Source organism: Pan troglodytes, chromosome 19, assembly GCF_028858775.2.
Source record: "Pan troglodytes isolate AG18354 chromosome 19, NHGRI_mPanTro3-v2.0_pri, whole genome shotgun sequence".
NCBI classification, from domain to species: domain Eukaryota; kingdom Metazoa; phylum Chordata; class Mammalia; order Primates; family Hominidae; genus Pan; species Pan troglodytes.
Genome location: NC_072417.2, coordinates 93204397 through 93229563, shown reverse-complemented (window position 1 = coordinate 93229563; position 25167 = coordinate 93204397). Strand labels below are relative to the sequence as shown.

The 25167-nt window shown below is 46.0% G+C and overlaps 2 protein-coding genes across 12 annotated transcripts in view; one reads left to right on the top strand and one right to left on the bottom strand.

Annotated features, from left to right (window-relative positions):
• EIF4A3 (eukaryotic translation initiation factor 4A3) overlaps positions 1–11330 on the top strand; it is a 16354-nt gene extending 5024 nt beyond the window's left edge. For 4 of the 6 annotated variants that reach the window (XM_063798051.1, XM_063798050.1, XM_063798049.1 and 1 more), the window contains 10 exon segments: positions 882–948; positions 1435–1497; positions 2678–2810; positions 3068–3148; positions 3659–3800; positions 4553–4691; positions 5321–5436; positions 6485–6592; positions 6689–6816; positions 7314–7565. In XM_063798051.1, coding sequence (XP_063654121.1) covers positions 882–948; positions 1435–1497; positions 2678–2810; positions 3068–3148; positions 3659–3800; positions 4553–4691; positions 5321–5436; positions 6485–6592; positions 6689–6816; positions 7314–7330 — 994 coding nt within the window. In that variant the 3' untranslated portion in view covers positions 7331–7565. 6 annotated transcript variants of the gene reach the window in all.
• LOC129137554 (uncharacterized) overlaps positions 1–25167 on the bottom strand; it is a 27359-nt gene extending 2192 nt beyond the window's left edge. The window contains exons 1-4 of one of the 6 annotated variants that reach the window (XM_054670221.2): positions 24845–25167; positions 21833–22063; positions 18467–18621; positions 17730–18164 (exon numbers count right to left, since the gene is read on the bottom strand). In XM_054670221.2, the coding sequence (XP_054526196.1) occupies positions 17877–18164; positions 18467–18621; positions 21833–22063; positions 24845–25040 (870 nt within the window). In that variant the 5' untranslated portion in view covers positions 25041–25167 and the 3' untranslated portion in view covers positions 17730–17876. Of the gene's footprint in view, positions 1–17561; positions 18165–18466; positions 18626–21832; positions 22064–24198; positions 24315–24844 lie in introns of those variants that run through there. The other 5 variants (XM_063799415.1, XM_063799414.1, XM_063799417.1 and 2 more) reach the window with 5 other exon arrangements.

Below are 25167 nucleotides of genomic sequence, written 5' to 3'. Positions count from 1 at the left end.
TTCGTCACCCAGGCGGGAATGCATTGGTGCAGTCATAGCTCACTGCAACCTCTAACTTCAAGGATTAAGGAGTCGTCCCGCCTCAACCTCCCAAGTAGCTGGGACTGCCAGAATGTGCCGCCGTTCCTGGTTAGTTTTTTGTTTTGTTTAGAAATGGGGTCTCTTGCTGTATTGCCCAGGCTGGTCTCGAATTCCTGGCTTCATCCAATCCTGCCTCTGTGTCCCAGAGTGTTGGGAATACAGGCCTGAGCCACCACGCCGTGACATGAGGGTCTTTATGACTCACAATCTGAAAGGCAGGGAAGATTAGAGCCCTGCTGTGGAGCAGGTGAAAGGAGAGCAGAAGGTCAGAGAGACTGTTTCCTGAGGCCTAACAAACCCATCAATTTAATAAGACTGTAATAAGGGCTATGGGAGCTGTGAGCCAGGAACTCTGGATGAAAACCTGTATATAGCCGTATCTCCTAGCACCACAAATCCTCTTTTCATAGCTTTATCCCTCGTTTGCCTAATTTCAAAAAAGACTCATTTACACAAAAATTTCTTTGGAGGAGAGAGTTAGTCCAAAATCCTAGAAGGAAAAGAGTTGTATTTCGATAAAGGGGAGTCCTCCTTTTTCTGACACCTATGAAACGCCTCTTGAAGTTAGAGAGTCTGTGACTCCATTGCCCCCGTGCAGAAGCCATGTCTACTCTCTTCATGGACACTTAACAAGCTGTGACACTGGGCCCGAGTCCTGCCTCCTCGCAGTTAAGATGGTATTAGGTACGGGGGCTTGCTCTAAGAAGGTACCTAAGTGCCTCTGGAGCCCAGGCCTTGGAGTGCAGCTGTGGCGTGGCCTGTCCTCCCTCTAATCCCACTGCTTTTGTTTCCTTGAATAGGTCTCAGTCCGGCACAGGAAAAACAGCCACCTTCAGTATCTCAGTCCTCCAGTGTTTGGATATTCAGGTAATTTGCCATTCTTAAAACAAACTGTTAGGTAATTCTAGGAAATACTTGCTTTTTCTTCTGTAACTACAGTGTTCAAAAAGTATAATTTAAAATTTTCTAGTATGTATTGACTCAGCAAATTTTTACACAGAGTCTTAGTTGTACACTAATATTTGCACTAATATTGTGTCACGATTTGCTATTTAACTAGAGGAAGCTCTTGTCTGCAGACGAGGATCCTGACACATTAAGTTATTGTTGGATTTGCAATTTAAATGACATTAATATTTGCTAACCTGTAAGAGATGAGAAGTATGATTAATATGAGATACTATTTCTCATATTGATCTGAGTGTGAATGACTACAATCCACTTTGATAATACTGTGGATTCTCTAATTTCTGATAAATTCTTTCACCAGGTTCGTGAAACTCGAGCTTTGACCTTGGAATCCACTTTGATAATACTGCGGATTCTCTAATTTCTGATAAATTATTTCACCAGCTTCGTGAAACTCAAGCTTTGATCTTGGCTCCCACAAGAGAGTTGGCTGTGCAGATCCAGAAGGTGAGATGGCTAAAGATAGCGGTGTCCGATTAACAAGTACTGCTTTTGTGATTTAGTTGTGAAACACCGACTTATTTATTTAATCCAATCCTGTTTTCTGATACCTCAAAATTTTCTTCCTGATTAACATTTTGCCATGAATCATTATATAAATTGCTGGTTTGTATTAAGTCATTTTTGGTGTGGCTTGTGTGCTCTCGGTAGTTTTTTACAGCCTTAGAAATGTAGATTTTTTGCGAAAAGTCAATTTTAATAAAAATAAATTAGGCCGAGGTGGGTGGATCACCTGAGGTCAGGAGTTTGAGACCAGCCTGGTCAACATAGTGAAACCCTGTCTCTACTAAAAATACAAAAAAATTAGCTGGGCGTGGTGGCAGGCGCCTGTAATCCCAGCTACTTGGGTGGCTGAGCAGGAGAATCACTTGAACCCGGGAGGCAGAGGTTGCAGTGAGCTGAGATTGTGCCATTGTCCTCTAGTCTGGGCAAGAAGAGTGAAACTCTGTCTCAAAAAAAAATAAATTGTACCCATTTTATACTTAACGTAGTATAAAGACGTATGTTTAAAAAGATGTATATTAAGATGTTAATGTTGGTTTCTTCAGTGGATGGGATTATGAATTTTACATATTCTTTTCTGTTAATGATATAGCTTTTGTAATAAGAAACCAGCAGGCCGGGTGTGGTGGCTCACGCCTCTAATCCCAGCACTTTGAGAGGCCGAGGCAGGCCAATTAGGAGGTCAGGAGATAACGACTCCCTGAATACACATATAGGATGCACACAGCACAGTGTGCTAACACGGTGAAACCCCATCTCTACTAAACATACAAAAACAAAATTAGCCTGGTGTGGTGGCGGGCGCCTGTAGTCCCAGCTACTCAGGAAGCTGAGGCGGGAGAATGGCCTGAACCCGGGAGGCGGAGCTTGCAGTGAGCTAAGATTGCGTTGCTGCCCCCCAGCATGGGCCACAGAGTGAGACTCCGTCTCAAAAAAAAAAAAAAAAAAAAGCAAAATTAACTTGTTTTTGTCAGAGAAAAGAGCAGGAGAATTTTGTGGTTTGGAGATAAGAATGGCATAAATAATAATCGGTGATCATCTCGGAGGAGAAACAGTCTTTCTTTTTGGAAAATGTGGATGTTTCTCTCTCCCACCCTGGACGTGAACCTGTGCTTTGTTTCAGGGGCTGCTTGCTCTCGGTGACTACATGAATGTCCAGTGCCATGCCTGCATTGGAGGCACCAATGTTGGCGAGGACATCAGGAAGCTGGATTATGGACAGCATGTTGTCGCGGGCACTCCAGGGCGTGTTTTTGGTAAGCACTTTTGTCGCTAAAAATGGTGCTGCCGGTAGTATTTGTAAGAAGTGCTTAAATGGTACAGGACAGCTTTCGATTTGGTAGGCCGCACGGTAGACTTTTGCACCTGGGTCACTTGCAGGAGGTGGAGGGAAGGTCTCTGGAACCCTGAGACCAGTGGAATGATGAGCTCTTTCTTGGGAGCCTCAGGTGTGATTATTTCAAAATCTCATAGATGTGATTTGTCATAAGTATTTCAAAATCTCATGTTATAGATATGATTCGTCGCAGAAGGCTAAGGACACGTGCTATCAAAATGTTGGTTTTGGATGAAGCTGATGAAATGTTGAATAAAGGTATGAGTAACAAAAGAATTACTTTTCTACTGACATAATTCTTAGTTCTTAAATTTTCACAGTGTAAAATTGAAACAGCCAGTGACTGTTCTGAATGTGAATAGCGTTTTCATCGTGGAAAAACAATTGTGCCTTGGTGGCAATTATGAACAAAAAATTCCTACCTTGATTTTATTTGTTTATTCATCGTGGGTGACTCAGGCCAGCCTCTATGGCTTTTTATTTGGTATCTAGGACTCTCGGGGTGGGTTTCTTGATCCCTAGATCACTTCAGATTGAAGAAGCACCAAAGGGAAACCAGATTCCCTCAACCAGATAACACTCCGGGGGGCGGGGAGTAGGGACAGAGAGAACGCGTGGATGTGGCCTGGTGCTGTAAAAATGAGATTTCCTGTCAAACGTACCTTATCACCACTCTGCCTCTAACCCAGTGGGAACACTGGGCGTGCACCTTCCATTTCTGGGTGTGCCGCCCTAAACATCCCTCACCTGTCTTGCTCCCTGTCCCAGGTTTCAAAGAGCAGATTTACGATGTATACAGGTACCTGCCTCCAGCCACACAGGTGGTTCTCATCAGTGCCACGCTGCCACACGAGATTCTGGAGATGACCAACAAGTTCATGACCGACCCAATCCGCATCTTGGTGAAACGGTAGGAGCCCCTCTTGTCAAGTTTACTAGAACACTGGGCCGCATTTATAAAGGATTTTATGTCGTAATTTCAAAAACTTTTCATAGCCAGAGTCTGGCTGTGTTGCTGAAGCTGGTGTCAAAACCCGGACCTCAGGCTATCCTCTTGCCTGAGTGTAAAGGAATTGAAAGCATGCAAATTCTTTTAAAATTCCTGTTTTAAAAAACCAAATAGGCTGGGCAACATAGAGAGACCCTATCTCTACCAATAATAAAAAATTAGCCAGGTAGGGCGGCACATGCCTCTAGTCCCAGCTACTCAGGAGGCTGTGGTGGGAGGATCGCTTGAGGTCAGGAGGCTGAGGCTGCAGTGAGCTTTGATTGTGCCACTGCACTTCAGCCAGGGCAACAGAGCAAGACCCTGTCTCAAACAAAACAAAACAAGACAAAACAACCCATCTTTTACAATCCTCATTGTGGTTTGAACCAATAATTCTAAATTTAAAAATTAGGTGACTGTATTTATTTATCAGTGTTTCATTTAGAATCGTATTCCATGTGCTGCACATTGTGAAATGTTAAGTAGGATACAGAATGGAGGCCTGTGTGACGGAAGTGGTGATAGGATGGAGGACAGGGCTGGGGCTGCTGGGTCTGCACCAGATATCACGGTGTGACCTTCTCCACCAGGGTCTCCCTGGATCCTGGCTTGGCCCACCCTCAAGTCCTAGAAGGAAGGATGAGTATGTAACAGGATTTGTCTTTGTCCTTCAGTGATGAATTGACTCTGGAAGGCATCAAGCAATTTTTCGTGGCAGTGGAGAGGGAAGAGTGGAAATTTGACACTCTGTGTGACCTCTACGACACACTGACCATCACTCAGGCGGTCATCTTCTGCAACACCAAAAGAAAGGTGAGAGGCACTGCACAGCCCCTGTGCTGAAGGGAAACTGCAGATTGAGTCTCTGAATGACGTCAATCAAGATTTTTCAGTAAAGGGCCAGTTTGTCCATATTTTAAGCTTTCAGGGTATGTGTTCTCTTGTAAAAGCAGCTGTAGACAATATGCAAACGGTCACGTGGCTGTGACCATTAAAACTTCATTTACAGAACAGCGATATCAGCCACCCCTAAAGATTCAGATTTTGTTGGTTGAAGGTGGACCCCAGGCCTGAGTAGTTTTAGATCCCCAGGTGATGGTAACGTGGAGGCAGACCTGAGAACTGTCGGCCACTTTCCTGAGAAAGGAGAGGAGTTGGGCTACATTCTAACAAGATTGGATTTCAAATGAGAATGAGCACACCTGGCCCCCTCCCCCCATAGAGTCATTATATGGAGAAAATGAAGTAAGAGGGTTTTGTGAGTGCACCCCAACATTTTCTGGGAAAAAGTTTGTACATCCAGTTAGGATGATTCTGAGTTTTAAGAGCAGTTACCTTATGAATATTGATACTGGTTCTGCAAATGATGCGGTAAAGTCCCGAATGCACGTCTCTGCTTTGGTATACTAGCTTGCAGTAGCATCTGTTGATTGGATTTGTAGGTGGACTGGCTGACGGAGAAAATGAGGGAAGCCAACTTCACCGTATCCTCGATGCATGGAGACATGCCCCAGAAAGAGCGGGAGTCCATCATGAAGGAGTTCCGGTCGGGCGCCAGGTGGGTCCGCTATGCTGTGGCTCTGCAGGTCAGGGTTTGCTAGACTGTGCTAAGCACTTCATATGCACTGCCTAAGTGCAGGCCCCACACCCGGGGGGATGACAAGCTTCTGCTCTGAAAGCTGAGGCCCTGGGCGAGCAGAAAACCTTCCAGTTAATGAGGGGTCCGCTGTGCTCCTGTAATACTTAGGTTGAGGTGATAACTAGCCTTAACTAGCCAAGTTGGTCACCTTGGTTACAAGTGTGTGTCTTCTTTTCCAGTAAGTAGGGGGGTTTTCTGTTCATCGTTTCGATTAGTTTAATTCCACAGTGGTCAGAAAGCGTGGATTGGGTGGTTTCATTCATTTGAACTTGATTCAGACTTCCTTCTTTGCCCACCTTGTGGTCAGCTTAACAAATGTGCTGTGTGTGTCTTTTGTTTGTTTGTTTGTTTTTGAGACAGTCTCACTTCGTTACCCAGGCCAGAGTGCAGTGGTACAATCTTGGCTCACTGCAACCTCTGCCTCCTGATTTCAAGTGACTCCTGTGTCTCAGCCTCCCGAGTAGCTGGAATGGCTAATTTTTTTTTTTTTTTCATTTTTAGTAGAGATGGGGTTTCACCATGTGGGCCAGGCTGGTCTCGAACTCCTGACCTCAGGTGATCCATCTGCCTCAGCCTCTGGCAGTGCTGGGATTACAGGCATAAGCCACCGCCATGCCCGGCTGAAGTTACCGTTTTTAATTTTTTGCTAGGCAAAAGTGAAGTATTTTTCCCAATTATTGGTTTAGGACCGATTAAACAAGTTAAAGATAGTCTAGTAAAAGATGTCTATTTTTTTAATCTGATGGAGCACATGACCGAAGTAACTAAATCCACCAACAGCCCCTCTGCACAGGGGTTTCTGGTGCTGTCCCTGAGGCTTCACGTTTGCAGACAGACTGTTGAGAGAGGAGAATCTCGTATATTTTGGACCTGCAGCCAGGATTCCTTAAAATTAGCAATGGAAGCAAGTCCAGTCTTATACTTGTATGAGTAATTTAATCACCTCAAACACTCTTTCTTTTTGCAGCCGAGTGCTTATTTCTACAGACGTCTGGGCCAGGGGGTTGGATGTCCCTCAGGTGTCCCTCATCATTAACTACGATCTCCCCAATAACAGAGAATTGTCCATACACAGGTAGGGTGCAAGCTCTCATTGGCTTCACTTCTGTGACACATTTACTAAATCTTGATTGTTATATATACTAACTGTAATATTGTTTTATTCCTGAAGAATTGGGAGATCAGGTCGATACGGCCGGAAGGGTGTGGCCATTAACTTTGTAAAGAATGACGACATCCGCATCCTCAGAGATATCGAGCAGTACTATTCCACTCAGATTGATGAGATGCCGATGAACGGTAGGAAATCGTCCAGCTCTACTGTAATTGTAGAGGGAACTTCCCTATTCTTAGTTTGGGGCACTTGAGTTTGTTTTGTTGTTGTTGTGGTTTGTTTTGTTTTGTTTTTGAGACGAAGTTTCGCTCTGTCACCCAGGCTGGAGTGCAGTGGCGCGATTTCGGCTCACTGCAACCTCTGCCTCCTGGGTTCAAGCAATTCTCCTGCCTCAGCCTCCTGAGTAGCTGGAATTACAGACGCGTGCACCATAGCCAGCTAAGTTTTGTATTTTTAGTAGAGACGGGGTTTCACCATGTTGGCCAGGCTGGTCTCGAGCTCCTGGCCTCAAATGATCCGCCCACCTCAGCCTCCCAAAGTGCTGGGATTACAGGCGTGAGCCACTATGTCTGGCCTGTTTTTTGTTTTGAGAAGTCTGTTGTGAGGTTTTAGTTAAATTTACGTTAACAAATTTTCATTTTGTTTGTGTTGTTCCTTAATCTGTTTGTTTCTTCACTTTCAGTTGCTGATCTTATCTGAAGCAGCAGATCAGTTGGATGAGGGAGACTGTTCACCTGCTGTGTACTCCTGTTTGGAAGTATTTGGATCCAGATTCTACTTGATGGGGTTTATATGGACTTTCTTCTCATAAATGGCCTCCCGTCTCCCTTCCTTTGAAGAGGATATGGGGATTCTGCTCCCTTTTCTTATTTACATGTAAATAATACATTGTTCTAAGTCTTTTTCATTAAAAATTTAAAACTTTTCCCATAAACTCTCTACTTCTAAGGTGCCAGCAGCTTCTCTAGTAACTTACTGTGTAGTCTTGGGTCATTTCACTCACTTTTCTTTCTTTTTTTTTTTTTTTGAGACAGAGTCTCCCTCTGTTGCCCAGGCTGGAGCGCAGTGGCGCGATCTCCTCTCACCGCAAGCTCCACTTCCTGGGTTCATGCCATTCTCCTACCTCAGCCTCCCACGTAGCTGGGAGTACAGGCGGCCGCCACCATGCCAGGCTAATTTTTTTGTATTTTCAGTAGAGACGGGGTATCACCGTGTTAGCCAAGATGGTCTCCATCTCCTGACCTCGTGATCCACCCACCTCGGCCTCCCAAAGTGCTGGGATTACAGGCGTGAGCCACTGCACCTGGCCCATTTCACTCACTTATCTAATCTTTTTTTTTGGAAAGAGTTTCATCGTTGATGAGTTTTGCTCTGCTGCCCAGGCTGAAGAGCAGTGGCACCATCACAACTCATTGCAGCCACAACCTCCTGGGCTCAAGCGATCCTCTCACCTCAGCCTTCTGAGTTAGCTGGGACTACAGGTACATGCCAGCACATCTGGCTAATATTTAAATTTTTTGTAGAGACCGGGTCTCACTTTGTGGCCTAGGCTGGTCTGTCACTCATGGGTTTAAGTGATTCTCCCATCTTGGCCTTACAAAGTGCTGGGATAACAGGTGTGAGCCACCATGCCTGGCTTCATTTTTCTAATTTTTTTGTTTGTTTTTTTGAGAGCCCAGGATCTCCCTGTCGCCCAGGCAGGAGTATAGTGGCAGGATCATGACTTACCACAATGTTGACAAGCTACAACAGATAATTATCTGTTTAAATATTTAAATTATTAAAGTATTTAAGTTATCTGTTGAAATAGTTAAAGTAATTACCTGTAGCTTTATAGGCACACAGCACCACAGCTGCCCAATTTTTAATTTTTTAAAGACAGGGTCTCCCTCTGTTGACCAGGCTGGTCTTAAACTCCTGACTTCAAGCAGTCCTCCCGCCTCAGCCTCTCAAAGTGCTGGGATTACACACACAGTGCTGGGATTACACACCGGGCTCTAATATTTGAAATGGAAATGTTAAAACTGGCCCCTCCCTTCCTGAAATTAGTTGGGATGATAATCTTATTTCAGGGTTAGGGTGAGCTTGGAAATATTTTTAAATTTCATCAGGTGATTCTACTTGAAGGCATCTGAAATTCTATAGTTTATGAATGGAACTTCCTTTCACTGAAACTGTGACTGGACCCTTGCTAGCCAGCTGGTGGCTGGTAGACCAGCTGCATCATCAGGAGTTGGTTAGAAATGCAAGTGCTCGGGCCCTGTCCTGGCTTGCTGAGTGAGAACCTGCAGGTAACAAGACTCCCAGGTGGCACTGCTGGCCGAGCGGGAGGAGCACGAGACTACAGGCCCAGGCAGCTTAATGAGTTCCTGGCAAGGAGGAACCAGATACAGGTGTGTTCAGGGCATTTGCTCAGCAGCAGTGGGGAGTGACGCCCACCACAGCTCTGGCTAGTGCCAGCCTCAATGTCCGTATCTGCAGGCGCCTGAGCTCACTGAGGCTCACCTGGTCTCATCAGGAGCTGCTGCCAGGCTTGTGTTAGAGGTGAGGAGTGGCTCAGGTTTCCACACAGTCACTCCGGAGGACGGAAGGCCTCCATTACCAGTAAGAATGATTCTAGATGAATAAGCACGTGATGTTACAGTGGAGGAGGCAGCATTGGTGCCTTGGGGAGGAGATGGCAGGAGAAGGGGTGGGGCTTAAGCTACCCCACACACTGTCTAGGAAAGGTCATCCAAAAAGGAAAAATACAGAACAAGTGTTCATAAAAATGTCAAACTGTACTGACAAATCAGAAATGGTATGTGATTCTCCAAGATTTAAAAACCACCAGTCCTAAAGGTTGACAAGGAAAGTCTCCAGACTTTCTGGAGAGCAGCCTGGCCCTTGGGCAGTCAGTGATGAAAATGCTATTTCCCTTTGGTGGTGTGTGGTTCTGCTGTAGACAGCTGTCTGGAATGTGGACTTCTCCAGGAAGTTGAGCGTTGCTCCTGCCTATACCAGGGAAGGATGCTAAGTGCTCATGGATGGGGGCATGGTGCGGGACAGGGTGGAACATTTGCAGTGATGCTGGGAAGAGAAGGATACACGAGGTAGAGAACTCATGGAGGTTCTTGGGAGGGTGGTTTGGGGCCAGGATCCTCCCAGAGTCCAGATGGAGTCAAGTTCAGGCAGGGGGTCTGCTGAGCCTTGCTAGGGAGGTATCACTGGGCCTCTGGTCAGGTGGAAAAACTGGCTCTAGATCCTGAGGGGCTTCCCAAGGTCCCCAGCAACCAAATCCAGATGAAAAACCCCTGGGTTATGTACTTCATTACAAAAGTATAATCTCACTGAAAAAAAACATAGAAATGCATAATTTGAAGAAGTCATCCTTAATCCTCCTACCCAGATATAACTCACAATTTGATGACTGTCCATCCAGTATTTTAATTTATCTTGTACATCTACCTGTACATAAAGACCTTTTTAAGCCAAAATTGTAACCCACTTTGCCATTATTAACTCAGGTTTTTGCTTAGTAATGTATCATATATATTTCACTATGTTAAAAAAAAAAAAAAAAAGCTACTTTTCCAGCCTCTATACCATGCCTCCTTTGGAAGCAGTTGAAGATTCATTAGAATAATCTTTTATTTGTTTATTTTTTTGAGATGGAGTTTCGCTCTTGTTGCCCAGGCTGGAGTACAATGGTGTGATCTCGGCTCACTGCAACCTCCACCTCCTGGGTTCAAGCGATTCTCCTGCCTCAGCCTCCTGAGTAGCTGGGATTACAGGCGCCCACCACCACACCTGGCTAATTTTTTATATTTCTAATAGAGTTGGGGTTTCACCATGTTGGCCAGGCTTGTCTCAAACTCCTGACCTCACGTGATCCTCCTGCCTTGGTCTCCCAAAGTACTGGGATTAGGCATGAGCCACTGTGCCCACCCAGAATAATCTTTAGAAGTGATTTTCTTGATCAAGGTACATGTTTCAAATTAACGTTGCAGAAAGATTTTCCACCCATTTATACTCCTAATGGTATATTTTCTGGTTTTTTTTTTTTTTTTTTTTGGGTGGTTGAAATTTATTCAACAAATACATATAGGATGCCTTGTCTTAAAGCCAGGCAATTTTCCTAAAAGAAAAACCACATAAAAAGGGTTCTAACCAAGAGCTAGAGTGTCCTGACCCTTTGAGGTATGTCTAAAGTATAGAAATAGAATGGTAATGTTGATGCTGTTGGCATGTTTCTTTGTAGTAAGATTGTTTAAAATAATACATAGACATAAAATGTATGACGAAAATAGCACAGCACCGAAGAAAGGAGTCATGGAAGTCTACTGTCAAGATTCTTACACTATTACTTGAAGGCAGATTGTGATGAATTAAAGATGCGAAACATATATAAAAGTGTTAAGCAATTTTTAGGTATGAACCTTTAAAGCAATACAAAAATGTGAAACAGAAATAAACAGCCAACGTAGGAGACAAAATAAGAGTTCTAAGGAATACTTAATCTAAGAATCCTGAAAAGGAAGGAAAAGGGAACAGAGAACTTATGAGATGGACAAATACAAAACGGTAGTAGGTTGAAAATAACCATGTCAATAATTACATTTATTGCAGATTGTCTGTCTCACCTCAAACTAAAAGAAAAGCAAGCTAAACCCAAAGGAAGCAGAAGAAAGGAAATAATAAAGATGAGAGTAGAAATAAATGAATAGAAAAATAATAGAGAAAATCAATAAAACCAACGGTTCATTCTTTGAAAAGATCGACAAAATTGACACATCTTTAGCAAGTCTAAGGAAAAATATGTTCAAATAACTAAAATCAAGAATGAAAGAGGTGATGGCACAGCTGACTGTACAGAATACAAAGTATCAGTGCCATGGATTGTTTGCCAACAGATGAACCTTGATAAAATGGAGAAATTCCTAGGACAAACAGATTAAATCAGTAATCAAACTTTCAACAAAGGAAAGCCAAGGCTTGTGAATCCTGCTAAACTTTTACAGAATTATCACCATCACAATTTTTTTTTTTTTTTTTTTTTTTTTTTTTTTTTTTTGACGCAGAGTCTCACACTGTTGCCTGGGCTGGTGTGCAGTGGCACAATCTTGGCTTGCTGCAACCTCCGCCTCCTGGGTTCAAGTGATTCCCTTGCCTCAGCCTCCCAGTAGCTAGGATTACAGGTGCCTGCCACCACATCCGGTTAATTTTTTGTATTTTTAGTAGAGACGGCGTTTTACTGGGTTGGCCGGGCTGATCTCAAACTCCTGATCTTGTGATCTGCCCCCGTCAGATTCCCAAAGTGCTGGATCACGAAATCTTTCAAAAAATATAAGGCAGAACATTTCCCAACTCACCCTGAGGCCAGCATTACCTGACACCAAAACAAAGCTACCACAAGAAAAAACTAGATCAATATCATATGAATGTAGATGTAAAAATCCTCAAAAAACTGGCAAAACAAATCCAGCAACATATAAAAAGGATTGTACACTGACAAAGTGGGATTTATCGCAGGAATGGAAAGTTGGTTTAATATCCAAAAATCTGTCAATGTAATACACCCTATCAATAGAATAAAGGACAAAGTCCACATGATGATTTACAGATGCAGAAAAAGCACTGGACAAAATCCAGCACCTTTTCAAGATAGAAAATAAGAATGGAAGGGGGCTGCTTCAACCTGATAAACAGCATCGATGAAACACCACAGCATTACCCGCTAAGGTTGGGAACAAAACAAGAATGCTCTTGCCACGTCTATTCCAACATTGTACTGGAAGTTACGAGCCAGGACAATTAAGCAAGAAAAGAAAGAAGGCATCCAGATCGGAAAGGAAGCATCAAAACTCTCTAGTCACAGATGACATGATTTATACCTAGAAAATCTTAAGGAATTGACACATTTAAAAAATCACCTATCAGAACTTATAAATGAGGTCAGCAAGGTTGCAGAATATATGTTCAACATAGGAAAGCCAGTGTTTCTGTACACTAGCAGTCTGAACAACCTGAAAATGAAATTAAGAAAATAATTCCATTTACAATTGCATCAAAAAGAGTGAAATATGTAGGAATAAATTTAACAAAAGAAGGGCTATACTTGTTCACCGAAAACTACAAATAGCTTGTTGAAAGGCATTGCAAACCTAAATATATAAATGTCCCAGGTTCATGGATTGGAAGATAACTTTCCCAAACTGACTGATAGAGTTAGTTAGGCTTTGTGTCTCCACCCAGATCTCATCTTGAATTGTAATCCCCCTAATCCCCACATGTCAAGGGACAGACAAGGTGGAGGTAATTGAATCATGGGAGCAGTTCCCCCCATGCTATTCTTGTGATAGTGAGTTCTCACAAGGTCTGATGGTTTTATAAGGGGCTCTTCCCACTTCACTTGGCACTTCTTGCCACCTTGGGAAAAAGGTTCCTGCTTCGTCTTCGCCTTCCACCATGATTGTAAGTTTCCTGAGGTCTCCCCAGACACACTGAACTGTGAGTCAATTAAACTTCTTTCCTTTTTAAAGCACCCGGGCTCAGGCAGTTCTTTATAGCAATATGAAAATGGACTAATATACTGCTCTGCAGTGTTTAGGAGAATGTGGAGAAACTGGAAGCCCCATACATTGCTAGTGGGATTGTAAACAGGCACAGCCTTTATGGAAAACAGCCTGGCAGTTCCTCAAAATGTTGAACATAGGAGTTGACCTAGCAATTCTCCTCCTAGGTCTATACTCAAGAGAATTAAAACAAAAAATCTGCACACATAAAGCTAATGTGTTCATAGCATTGTTCATAAGAGCCAAAAAGTGGACACAAGCCAGATGTTCATCAGCTGTAAGCAAAACTGGTGAATCCACACAATATTACTTGGCAATAAAAAGGCATGAAGTGCTGACACACTACAAGCTGGATGAACCTCGGCAATATGCTAGGTGGAAGAAGGCAGACACAAAAGGCCACACGTGGTGTGATTCCATTTACATGAAACGTCCTGAACAGGTAGATCCATAGAGAGATTAGCAGGAAACCATTCACAGTGGTTTCAGGAGCTTGAGGGGGGAGGAGGGGGATGGGTGAAACGAGGAGTGGCTGAAAATGAGTATAGGGTTTCTTTTGAAGGTGATAATAATGTTCTGGAATTAGATAATCGTGATGGTTGTACAAGTGTACTAAAAACTGAATTGCATACTTTAAAATGGTAAATGTTATGGTGTGTGAATTACATCTCAGCACAAATATCATGAGGAATCTCATGCATCCCCCTCTAAAATTACACTTACAAACCAAAAGCACGAGCAAGGGAAAACAAGCAAATTGCCTACTGCAAAATTAAAAGACAGATATTGTTAGGCTGGACTATAAAGCCATACACACCTATATACTGTTGCTTATGAGAAATATAAAGACAAAAGTGAAAAGATGGAGAAAAATACACCATGGTAATGCACACATCAAAATAAACCTGAAGCAGCTCTGTTAATATTAGACAAAGGAGATCTCAGAGCAAAGAATATTGCAAGGGACAAAGAGAGTCATTTGATAATGATAAAGGGGTAATTCATTAAAAGGATATAACAATACTAAATACCTATGCACCTAATAACAGAGCTTCAAAATACAGGAAATATAGGAAGGAAAAATGGAGAAAACTGCAAGGGGAAATAGACAAATCCACAGTGGCAATTGGGGCTTTCAGTAACCCTCTCAGGAACAAGGCACAGGTGTCCTCTCCCTTCTGTTCAATATATTACACTGTGGATTCTGGCCAGTGCAACAAGGCAAGAGAAAGAATAGGCCTCCAAGGTGGAAAAGAAGAAGGCTTTCTTCACAGATTATATGTTTCTCTATGTAGAAAATCCTAAGGAGTCTACCACAAAGCTACTGGAACTAATAATTGAGTTTTGGGAAGGTAGCATTCTACAAAGTCAATATAGAAGAGTCAGTTGTATTCCTATATGCCAGGAATGAACACTTGGAATGGGAAATTTGGAAAACACCACCATATACAGTACCATCAAATACATGAAATACTTGGGGGTATATTTGACAAAAGATGAGCAAGCTCTGTAATTGAAAGCTACAAAACGTTGCTGTGAGAATTAAAGATGTAAATAAATGAGAGATACACTGAGCAGATTGGAAGAGTCGATATTGTTAAGACATCAGTTCTCCCCAGGTTGATGTACAGACTCAACACAATTCCAACCAAAATATCAGGGAGCCTTTTTTGGGAGAGTGGGGATAGGGCTAAACATTGACAAGCTAGTTCTAGAAGTTATATGAAAATACAAAGATCTAGCATAGCCAAAACAACTTTGGAAAAGTGCACCAAGCTACTCCTGATACCAAGAAATATTATAAAGCTACAGTAGCAAAGGCAGTGTGGTATAGTCATAAATATAGACCTGTTGTAGATCCAGGGAAAACAGTAGAAAGTTCAGAAAGACTACACATTTATGGTCAATGGATTTCCAACAAAGGCACTTAAGCAGTTTTATGGGGAAAGCATAATGATTTTTGGTTGTGTGTGTGTGTGTGTGTGTGTGTGTGTGTGTGTGTGTGTTTTGAGATAGTCCAGCTCTGTCACCCACACTGGAGTGCAGTGGCCACAATTATAGCTTACAGCAGCCTCGACCTCCTGAGATCAAGGAATCCTCCCACCTGAGCCTCCTTAGTAACTGGAACCACAGGCATGTGCTGCTGCATGCATCCAATTTTTTATTTTTTTATTTTTAGTTTTAAAATTTATTTATTTTGAGACAGAGTCTCGCTCTGTCGCCCAGGCTGGAGTGCAGTGGCATGATCTCCGCTCACTGCAAGCTCCACCTCCCGGGTTCACACCATCCTCCTGCCCCAGCCTCCCGAATAGCTGGGACTACAGGCAGTCGCCACCACACCCTGCTAATTTGTATTTTTAGTAGAGACGGGGTTTCACCGTGTTAGCCAGGATGGTCTCGATCTCCTGACCTCGTGATCCACCTGCGTTGGCCTCCCAAAGTGCTGGGATTACAGGCGTGAGTCACTGTGCCCGGCCTAATTTTTTGCTTTTTGTAGAGATGGGGTCTTGCTGTGTTGCCCAGGCTGGTCTCTAACTCCTGCTCAAGAACTCCTGTCCCGGTCTCCCAGTGTTGGGATTACAGGCAGGAGCCACCACACTGGCCCAATAAGGAAGCTTTGTGTGGTAGGTAGAATAATTGTCCTCAAAGATTGTCAGGTCCAAATCTCTGGACCTTGTGAATATGTCACATTACATGACAATAGGGACTTCGCAGAAGTAAGTGCAGGATCTTGGATGGGGGATCCTGGATTATCTAGGTGGACACAATCTAATCTCATGAGCCCTTAAAAGTCAAGACTATTCTTTGGCTATGGTTGGTCAGAGAATGATGTGATGGAAGGAAGGACAGGCATGACAGGGACTCAAGTCCCTCATTTCTGGGGTTGAAAAAGGCATGAGCCAAGATATGGGGGAAGCCTCTGTAGGCTGAGAAGGACCTCCGGCTGACAGAAGGGAAACAGAGACCTCAGTGCTACAACTGCATGAAACAATTCTGCCAGTAGCCCATGTGGGCAAGGAGACGGATTCTCCCCTGGAGCTTCTGGAAAGGAAGGCAGCCCTGCTGACACCCTGATTTCAGCCAGGAGAGCCCTTGTATCAAATTTCTGACCTATGGAACTGTGATGAAATACATCTGTGTTATTTTAATTCCCTCAAACTGTGGTCATGTGTTACGGCAGCACTAGAAAATTGACGTATGTTATAACTCTATAATAAGGAACGACCCAGTTTAACCATGGGCAAAAGAGGCGAACAGACACTTTACCAAAGAAGATTGATGGATGACAGATAAGTGGGGGAAAAGATGTTCAACATCAATAGTCATTAGGGGAGTGTAAGAGCCACAGTGAGATACACAGTCACTAGAATGGCTAAAAGGAAACAGACCACGCCAATGCTGGCCCGGATACGCAGCCCCTGCCAACTCCCCTGCACAGTCGGGAGGAATGCAGAATGGTGCAGCGATTTGGAAACAGTTTGGCAGCCTCTTAAACAATGAATAGTTTACCCCCCATATGAACTGACCACATCATCCTTGCTATTTGCCCAAGAGAAACAAAATAATGTCAAAGACTTGTCCATGACTGCTCATAGCAGCTTTATTCATAATAGCCAAAAATTGCAGAGAGGGGCTGAGGGTGATGGCCCACGTTTGTAATCCCAGCACTTTCAGAGGCCAAGGCAGGAGGATGACTTGAGGCCAGGAGTTCCAGACCAGCCTGGGAAACACAGTGAGACACCATCTCTACAAAATATTTTAAAAATTAGCCCCACGTGTTGGTGCATGCCTGTAGTCCCAGCTGCTCAGGAGGGTGAGGTGGGAGGATCACTTAAACCCATGAGGTTGAGGCTATGGTGAGCTATGATGGTGCCACTGCACTCCTGCTTGGGTGACAGAGCAAGACCCTGTTTTTGTTTTGTTTTGTTTTTTGAGATGGAGTCTCGCTCTGTTGCCCACGCTGGAGTGCAATGGCACGATCTCGGCTCACAGCAAACTCCGCCTCCTGGATTCAAGCAATTCTCCTGCCTCAGACTCCCAAGTAGCTGGGATTACAGGCGCCCACCACCACGCCCGGCTAATTTTTGTATTTTTAGTAGAGATGGGGTTTCCCCATGTTGGCCAGGCTAGCCGTGAACTCCTGACCTCAGGTGATCTGCCCGCCTCAGCCTCCCAAAGTGCTGGGATTACAGGCATGAGCCAACACGCGCAGCCAAGACCCTGTCTTTAAACAAACAAACAAAAAAATCAAAAACAATTCTGATATCCATAAAGGACAGATAAAGAAATGGTGGCATTTGCATACAACGGAAAACCATTTAGCCACTAAAAAGGATGAGTTATTGATGGATAAATCTCAAAGAAATTATGTTGAGTAGTGTGTGACCAAAAAATTCCCCTTTATACAAAATTCTATAAAATACAAAGAAATATATTTTGACAAAAAACATACCAGTGGTTTCCATTCAGTGGGTGGCTGGAGACTGGAGTGAGGGGATTCCAAAGAGGAGAAGGAAACTTTGAGGGTGATGGAGATGGTCACCATCTTAACTGTAGAGCTGGTTCACAGACATTCACATGTCAAAACGGATCAATTTGCACGTTTTAAATATGTGCGGTGCATTGTCCATTGATTATATTCTCTCACGTGGGCATCACCGACAGGAGTTCTGTCTATTTCAGTCACCGTTTCACCCAACTCCTGGAACAGAGCCTGACGCAGGGCGGGTGCCCAGCACACGTGGGGAAGAACAGTGAGTGTCCGGCTGCACGCAGGGTTCTGACTGTGCTTCCAGCCCGGATGCTCTGCTCTTCCCACACACCCTCTTCCTTGTGAGGCAGCTGGAATCACTCTGTTGCCTGCATTCCCGGTTCCCGACGTCACACCTGGGTTGTTTGGGAGGCCAAGGGAACAGCTGTAGGTGCCACTGCAGAAGTCCGTCTTCTCTGCTAATGCTGAGCTTTTTTCTCTCTTGTCCCTGGCATGCAAATAACCAGCCTGTTCACATTCCACCCTCTCACCTGGGCCTTCCCTCTGGCCCTCACCCACCATAATCCTGGTCATGTGGCCTTCTGCAGGCAAGTATGTGGGGGTGGGGTGGTATAGGGGCACCATCCCTTGTCCTAGCTCCTCTCGGAGCCTCCACCAGATCAGGAAGAGCAGGCATAAGGCCCACAGGGCCCCACAGTGGCCGCCAGAGGGCTTCTCTGCAGGCCATGTAACGGATTATTGATGTCATCGATTTGCAAAAAGGAAAGCTGGGCCTTTGTGGAGACACACCTGGAGGCTGCTGCCAGGCAGCACTGATTCTTCCTTGGAGTGGGCTGGGAAGGCAATCGTCTTCCGAACGCTAAGGACCTGTGGGCTCCACGCCGGGCCTTTGACTAATGTCTTACATTTGGAGATTCTCTGCTGCTTTCTATCATCAGCCCTGGCTTTCTGATCCATTCCCCACCAGGCAAGGAAAGAAAGGAAGCGTTTATATTAATCTATACCAATGTAAACGGGAAAGAACGCACCACCCCTTGCAGGACCAGCCACAGAATTTGCCAAGGGCCCGTCACAAAATGAAAGGCTGTGGGGCCCCTTGTTCAAAAGTTATTCACAATTTCAAGATGGTGACCGTGGAGCATTAAACCCAGCTGCAGCCTGCTGAGCTCGGGGCCTGTGGGCCTGCATGGGTCACACCTGTGAAGCTGGCCCAGCCACACGCAGTGACTCATTGCCCAGAACATCAGCCAAGAGCGTTTTCTCACCAACAGCAGGCCTTGTTTTAGAGGATGAGCTGGGAGAGATATGAGGGGGCTGAGCCACGAGACCCCCGGGATGCCTTCTCCCAGGGCGGAGGGTGCCAGCTTGAACGCTCCCCGGCACTAAGACGTCTCCACTACAAGGCTGCCTGGGGTCCACATCCACATTGCTTTATTTTTATTTGAGATGGACTTTCGCTCTTGTTGCCTAGGCTGGAGTGCAGTGGCGTGATCTCGGGTCACAACAACCTCCACCTCCCGGGTTCAAATGATTCTCCTGTCTCAGCCTCCTGAGTAGCTGGGATTACAGGCATGCACCACCACACCTGGCTCATTTTGTACTTTTAGTAGAGACAGGGTTTCTCCATGTTGGTCAGGCTGGTCTCAAACTCCCAACCTCAGGTGATCCGCCCACCTAGGCCTCCCAAAGTACTGGGATTACAGGCGTGAGCCACCACACCTGGCCTATTGCTTTAAAATTCACCTAAGTTCAATAGGGTCCCACTGAGGCAGGGCCTGTATCAGGCACTGGTGAGAAACAGATGAAGCTGCCTTGAGGTGCCCACAGGCCAGCGTCCCATGTAATGGGCTGTACCGTGTGGACCACCCTGAGGAGACCCCTGGCCTCTCAGAGGATGGAAACAACTCCTCTCCCCCCCTCCAACCCTGTCCCTTCCCACACAGGGAGCACTGTCCCACCCCATGCCAACCTCCTCACTCAGGACTCCTGATAGCTCTGTCCTATGGTCTGAAGGTTTGCCCCTCCCCCAAATTCCTATGTTGAAACCTAATCCCCAATGACATGGTTTTAAGAGGTGGGGCTGGCCGGACATAGTGCCTCATGCTTGTAATCCCAGCACTTGGAGAGGCTGAGGCAGGCAGATAACCTGAGGTCAGGAGTTCAAGACCAGCCTGGCCAACATGGTGAAATCCCATCTCAATTAAAAATACAAATAAACTAAAATACAAATACAACTAAAAATCCAATTATCCAGGCATGGTGGCGGATGCCTGTAATCCTAGCTACTCGGGAGGCTGAGGCAGGAGAATCACTTGAACCTGGGAGGCAGAGGTTGCAATAAGCCAAGATTGCACCATTGCACTACAGCCTGGGTGACAAGAGTGAAACTCGGTCTCAAAAAAAAAAAAAAAAAAAAAAAGTGGTGGGGCTGTTGGGAGGTGATGAGTCCTGAGGGCCCTCCATCCTCATCAGTGGCATTTAGCGCTCAAGGGAGCTTGTCTTCGCCTTCTACCACGATGATGGAGAGTGCGCCATTTATGATACAGACAGCAGCCCTCACCAGACACAGAACCTGCCTCGATCTTGGACTTCCCAGCCTCCAGCCCTGTGAGAAATCCATTTCTGTTGTTTATAAATTACCCAGTCTTGGGTATTTTGTTACAGCAGCCAAGGAAGGGTCAGATCCTACAAGGGGCTAAGGCTACATTGGCCCTGCCAGGCTGGGCGGTGGCACAGAAGGTGAGGACGCTGATGGTCGGTCCAGGCTGGCCGAGGCTACCACGCTCCATCAACCCTCCCTGACCGTCTTGGGTGTCAACTGCAGACCTGGTGAGCCTGGCAGAGCGTTAGTGCAGGTCACCCTCGGCACCGAGACCAGGCACGCTGCTGGCCTCAAGACAAACGTTCCTGCTTCTTAACCCCACATGGGACTAGGATGAGGGGAGGAAGTAACATATGTTATTGTCACTACTACGTCCACCTTACAGAGGAACTTTAGGGCGCGAGATGACTTAGTGATGTCAATCTGGATGGTAAAAGTCGCACACGGGGGTCAGGCCCTGGCCTGTGATGTGGCAGAAGAGCAGTGTCCGCTTCTATAAAAGCTGACCCAGAAGACAATAGTGCTGGTCACCCAGGTAGACACACTGCCCCCCAGGGATGTCATGCTGCTCCACGGGGAAGTCACTGTACTTTCTGCTCCTGGTTTTCAGGAAGGTGGCAAAAGTAATCCATCGCTCTGCAGAGGACTTTGGCGTTGGCCACTTCTTTTGTTTTTTTTTTGAGATGGAGTCTCACTCTGTCACCCAGGCTGGACTGCAGTGGCGTGATCTCAGCTCACTGCAGCCTCCGCCTCCCAGATTCAAGCAATTCTCCTTCCTCAGCTTCCTGAGTAGCTAGGATTACAGGCGCGTGCCACCACGCCCAGCTAATTTTTGTATTTTTAGTAGAGATGGGGTTTTGCCACGTTGGTCAGGCTGGTCTCGGACTCCCGGCCTCGTGATCCGCCTGCCTTGGCCTACCAAAGTGCTGGAATTGCAGGCATGAGCCACCGCGCCTGGCCTTTTTTTTTTTTTTTTGAGATGGAGTCTCACTCTGTCGCCCAGGCTGGAGTGCAGGGCCCAGAGCCCATCTCTCTCAGCCAGAATGACCAGCGTGCATCAATCTCTCCTGTGTTTGGGGTTCGTACGCCAACATGTATGAACATTATCATGTTGACAGCTACCACCTACTGCCTGTTTTCTATGGCCCCAGCTTTGCAGTGACTGTTTTATAAACAGTAACTCATTTGCTTCTCCTAACAACCGTATACAGTAAAGCCATTAACATCCCCATTTTTTAATGAATAAACACTAGTCGGACCATCAGAACAGACTCCAGAGACAGCTGTAGTGGTGTGAATGGTGGTTCCCCTTCAAAGACACATCCACCTGGAACCCGTCCAGATGACCTTTTTTGGGAAAAGGGCCTTTGCAGATATAAGTTAATGATTTCAAGATCAGATCATCCTGGTTATCCAGGTGGGCCCTAAATGCAACAGCAAGTGTTTTTATAAGAGACAGGACGAGAAGAGACCCCCCGAAGACAGAGGCAGACAGTGGAGCCATGTGGGCCGCGGGAAGCTGGAAGAGGTGGGGAAGAGGGAGCCGCACTCACCGGCCCGCATGGCGCTGTTGGTGAGCCGGGGGCTGTGCAGCACCTCCTCCTCGTCCAGCTGGCACAGCACCTTGGCCTGGCGCAGGTGGGGGGTGAGGCGGCTGGGGCAGATGCAGCGTACGATCCTGTGGCGGTGGCTCTCCATCATCTCCCACAGTGTCTCCTCGTCCAGTGCCGTGAGTGCGGAGTCCCTGCGGCACAGTTCCCCCATGGCTGGGCGCTGGGAGGACCCTAGGAGGGGTGGCCATGGGGGTGGAGTTGTCAGGGAAGCATGACCCCAGGATAGCCAGGGTGACACCGTTTTAAAATCAACTCCATCGTAAAATTAGCAAGGCGCACTCTTTGCCAGTCAGAACCCACAGTCCTGAGATGTTTACGGCAGAGGAAGCATTCCAGTGGCCATTTGCCATTCTGGTTTCTCCCTCTGTGTAAGATTGAGTGCCACGGCCCCACCTGCTCTACCCCAATCCTAAGCAATAAAGTCACTAAATCACACTTTGTTGTGTCAGTTACAGCTTTTTCTAAAAAATTAAAGTAAAGAAATACTTTTTTTTTTTTTTAGAAATTCATCTAAAATAATGGTAGTAGGCTAGGCGTATTGGCTCACGCCTATAATCCCAGCACTTTGAGAGGCGAAGGGGGAAGGATTGCTCAAGCCTAGGAGTTCGAGACCAGCCTGGCAAATATGGTGAAACCCTGTCTCTACTAAAAATACAAAAATTAGTCAGGCATGGTGGTATGCACCTGCAATCCCAGCTACTTAGGAGGCTGAGGCAGGAGGATCACTTGAGCCTGGGATACAGAGGTTGTGGTGAGCTGAGATTGTGCCATTGCACTCCAGCCTGGGTGACAGAGGGAGACCCTGTCCCGGTAAACAAACACACAAACAAACAAACAAACAAATAACAGTAGGGGTGCTGCACTTTGGAAATGCTGCTTTATATGTTCTTTATGAAAGGTAATTTTCATTAGAAGCAAGACTGTCGGCTTCTCTAGAGCCGAGATCGTGCCACTGCACTCCAGCCTGGGCGACAGAGCAAGACTCTGTCTAAAAAAACAAAGAAAAAGTTTCCATTGTTTTCAACTACGCAGCAGGTGGTCCCTTGTTTGCAGCGGCCCAGGACAGTGCGCAGACAGAGGACTGCGCAGAGGACTCCACTTGAGGGAAATGTGCTGGGGAGTGACACTGGGCACAAGTGCCTCGCAGAAGACACTTCAGGGTAGTAACGGCCAGCACTGCTCAGCTGCGGGGGGTGTGGGCTTCCAAAGATGGCGAGGCAGACAGAGGGTGGACAGGTCCCCGAAAGGGCTGAGCTGCAGCTGATCTGGGGCCGCCACCAGGGCTGATGTCCCAAGCCCAGGTCTGTCTGGACAGAATACACAAAGCAGGTCGCCGTTACAGCCTGGAACACCTGCTCTTCAGGGGACATGCTGGCTAGTGCAGACTCTAAGAGCTGTTGGAGGTCCTCAGCCGTCACCTGCCCAGCCTCCCATCCCAGTGAGAGATGAGCTGTGTCCCCCACTGTGCCCCTGCCTGAGCCCCTCTCTGGCATCAACATAAGGCCATTAGCCCATTAATCCATCTAAATAATTTTAAAATGTTTTAAAACTGTGCACTCTTTACAGCATATTAAAAAATCCTGCAAATAACAAATACCATGCAAATAACAAATATCCACATATCTACTGTGCAGATTCAACCATCTTGACATTCTGCACTTCAGGTTTCTTTTTAAGGAAACGCGAGGCAGATGGCACCTTTTTGTTCTCTTCAGTCCCTCTTCCCTCCCTCTCTGGCCAGACATTCTAAAATCATTTAAAAATGATTTTTTTTTTGAGGTAGGGTCTCACTTTGTTGCCCAGGCTGGAACGCAGTAGCGTGATCATGGCTCACTGCAGCCTTGAGCTCCCAGACCCAAGCAATCCTCCCACCTCAGCCTCTCAAGTAGCTGAGACCGCAGGCATGCGCCACCATGCCTGGCTCATTTTTTAATTTTTGTAGAGATGGAATCTCTGTATGTTGCTCAGGCTGGTCTCCAACTTCTGGGCTCAGGTGATCTGTCTACCTCAGCCTCTGAAAGTGCTGGGATTACACTCCAGCCTAAAAATGATATTTTAAAAATCATTTCCTACAAGTGGAAGTGTGTATAAACAGTACATAGCATCTTTGCATGATACTTCATGCAGACAGCAGCTTTACATCAACAGTGCCTTCGGTGTTAGCTGGAACTTCACAGAAACTATCGTTCTGTGCAAGGCTGTACGGCTTCTGAGGTTTCTCATACTGATACATGCAGCTTGATACATGCACGGTCCTTTAAACTGTGCACTGGATTCAATGATATGAATAACCACAGTGGACTTACGCTCCTGTGGGAGGATATCAGGTTGTGCCTAATTTTTCTCCACTGCTCACAGAGCTGCAGCCACCGCCTTTGTTAATCTCCTGGGCACAGGTGGGAGCGATTCCTCACAGACCCATGAATTCCTGTGACTTGATTCTTTTCATTTGGAATGAGAGACTGGACCACTGGAGACAGATGCCTCTTGCAGGGATCTGTATGCTAAAAATACTTGAAAATCAGAGCAAATCAACACCTGTCATCCGAAAAATGGAAAATGGGCTGGGCGCAGTGGCTCATGCCTGTAATCCCAGCACTTTGGGAGGCCAAGGCGGGCAGATCATCTGAGGTCAGGAGTTTGAGACTAGCCTGACCAACATGGCGGAACCCCGTCTCTACTAAAAATACAAAAATTAACCAGGCATGGTGACGGGTGCCTGTAGTCCCAACTACTTGAGAAGCTGAGGCAGGACAATTGCTTGAACCTGGGAGGCGGAGGTTGCAGTAAGCTGAGATTGCATCATTGCACTCCAGCCTGGGTGACAGAGTGAGACTCCATCTCAAAAACTAAAAGATAAAAATAAAACATGGAAAATGATCGTTGGAGAGTCGTGTGTGCAGGAGCAGCGCCACAAGCCGTCCCAGGAGCCGGGTCTCCGGAAGTACTCACCAAGGTTCTCAGGTTTGCTTTTGCAGGAGCTCCGTGCAGCAGGGTGGGGTCCACAGTCCCCGCAGTGTCTCCAAAGCCCAGTGTGGTGCCAGCTGCCTCCTTTCTCTGCGGGCTGCTGGGTAGGATGGAGCTGGGCAGAAGGAAGAGCCTGAAGCCAAAGCAGCACCAGGTGAATGGACCGTGATTTCAAAGCCATGTGACCTGTTCCAAAACTCAAAGTTCGGTCACAACCACCGCAAGCGGCGGGGAAAAGACGTCAGACTCGGATCCGGGAAATAACTCGACGGACCTTTGACCCCTGTGGTTTTCCCAGTAACTATTGA